General features: G+C 58.5%; 1 protein-coding gene across 1 annotated transcript in view; it reads right to left on the minus strand.

The window, feature by feature from the left end:
• The window catches only part of Dnm1l (dynamin 1-like), a 44,628-nt gene extending 44,341 nt beyond the window's left edge, over positions 1-287 (minus strand). The window contains exon 1 of the mRNA XM_013033409.1: positions 70-287. Coding sequence (XP_012888863.1) covers positions 70-171 — 102 coding nt within the window. The 5' untranslated portion in view covers positions 172-287. The remainder of the gene's footprint in view (positions 1-69) is intronic.
• Positions 288-833: the final 546 nt, after the last annotated feature.

Here is an 833-nt window from a genome sequence, read left to right on the forward strand (position 1 = left end):
CCCCGAGGCGGCGCGGCTACCACCCCAGCCCGGGGCTCCGGCCTGGCGACCGCGGCCCTTGACTCTCACCTGCGTCCCCACCACGACGATCTGCGGCAGCTGGATGATGTCGGCGCCCACGGTATTGAAGACGTCCTGTAGCTTGTTGATGACAGGAATGAGGGCCTCCATGGCTCCCGAAACCCGGGACCCCCGACCGGCTGGCTGCGGCAATGAATGGGGGACCCAGCCCAGAACCTGCCTCGTCCTCCGCTCCACCGCCCTCTCCTCGGGAGCTCGCACCCATTGGACCCTGCCGCCGACTCTCGGCCCCCTCCCGGCAGGCCATGCGCCTCGAAGGGCGTGGGGAGAAGCAAAGCCTACCGGGAGATGTAGTTTGGGAGCGAAGGACCTAGGATGCCTACGGCTCCCAGAAGGCTGTGCGGCATGGGCTGGGCCCAGAGCCCGCTGGAGGGGAGGATCATAGAGGCCGCACGTCCTGTCAAAAACCTGGGGAGCGAAACGGGGAGAACCGGAGGCAAGAGACATTTGCACACCTGTCCTAGAGGCATGTGTGTGTGATGGATGTGACAACACTGGGTGTGTCAGGAACACTAATAGGGGTATTACCAACAATAACGTAAATGTCAACACAAGTCGGAAGCGAAAGTAAATACTGAAGTCTTCAAAGGAATTGGTGTTGTAAGACAGAAAATAGAGGGGGTGGGAATGTGGCTTACTGGTAGAGTGCTTTTCTAGCATTCATGAAACGAGAGCCACCAGTACCGGGTGAAAACTATTATTTTAAAGATAAAAATTATAAGAGCAGGCGGTGGTGGCTCACGCCTGTCATC

Source organism: Dipodomys ordii, unplaced genomic scaffold (genome assembly GCF_000151885.1).
Source record: "Dipodomys ordii isolate 6190 unplaced genomic scaffold, Dord_2.0 Scaffold167, whole genome shotgun sequence".
Classification (NCBI taxonomy): Eukaryota; Metazoa; Chordata; class Mammalia; order Rodentia; family Heteromyidae; genus Dipodomys; species Dipodomys ordii.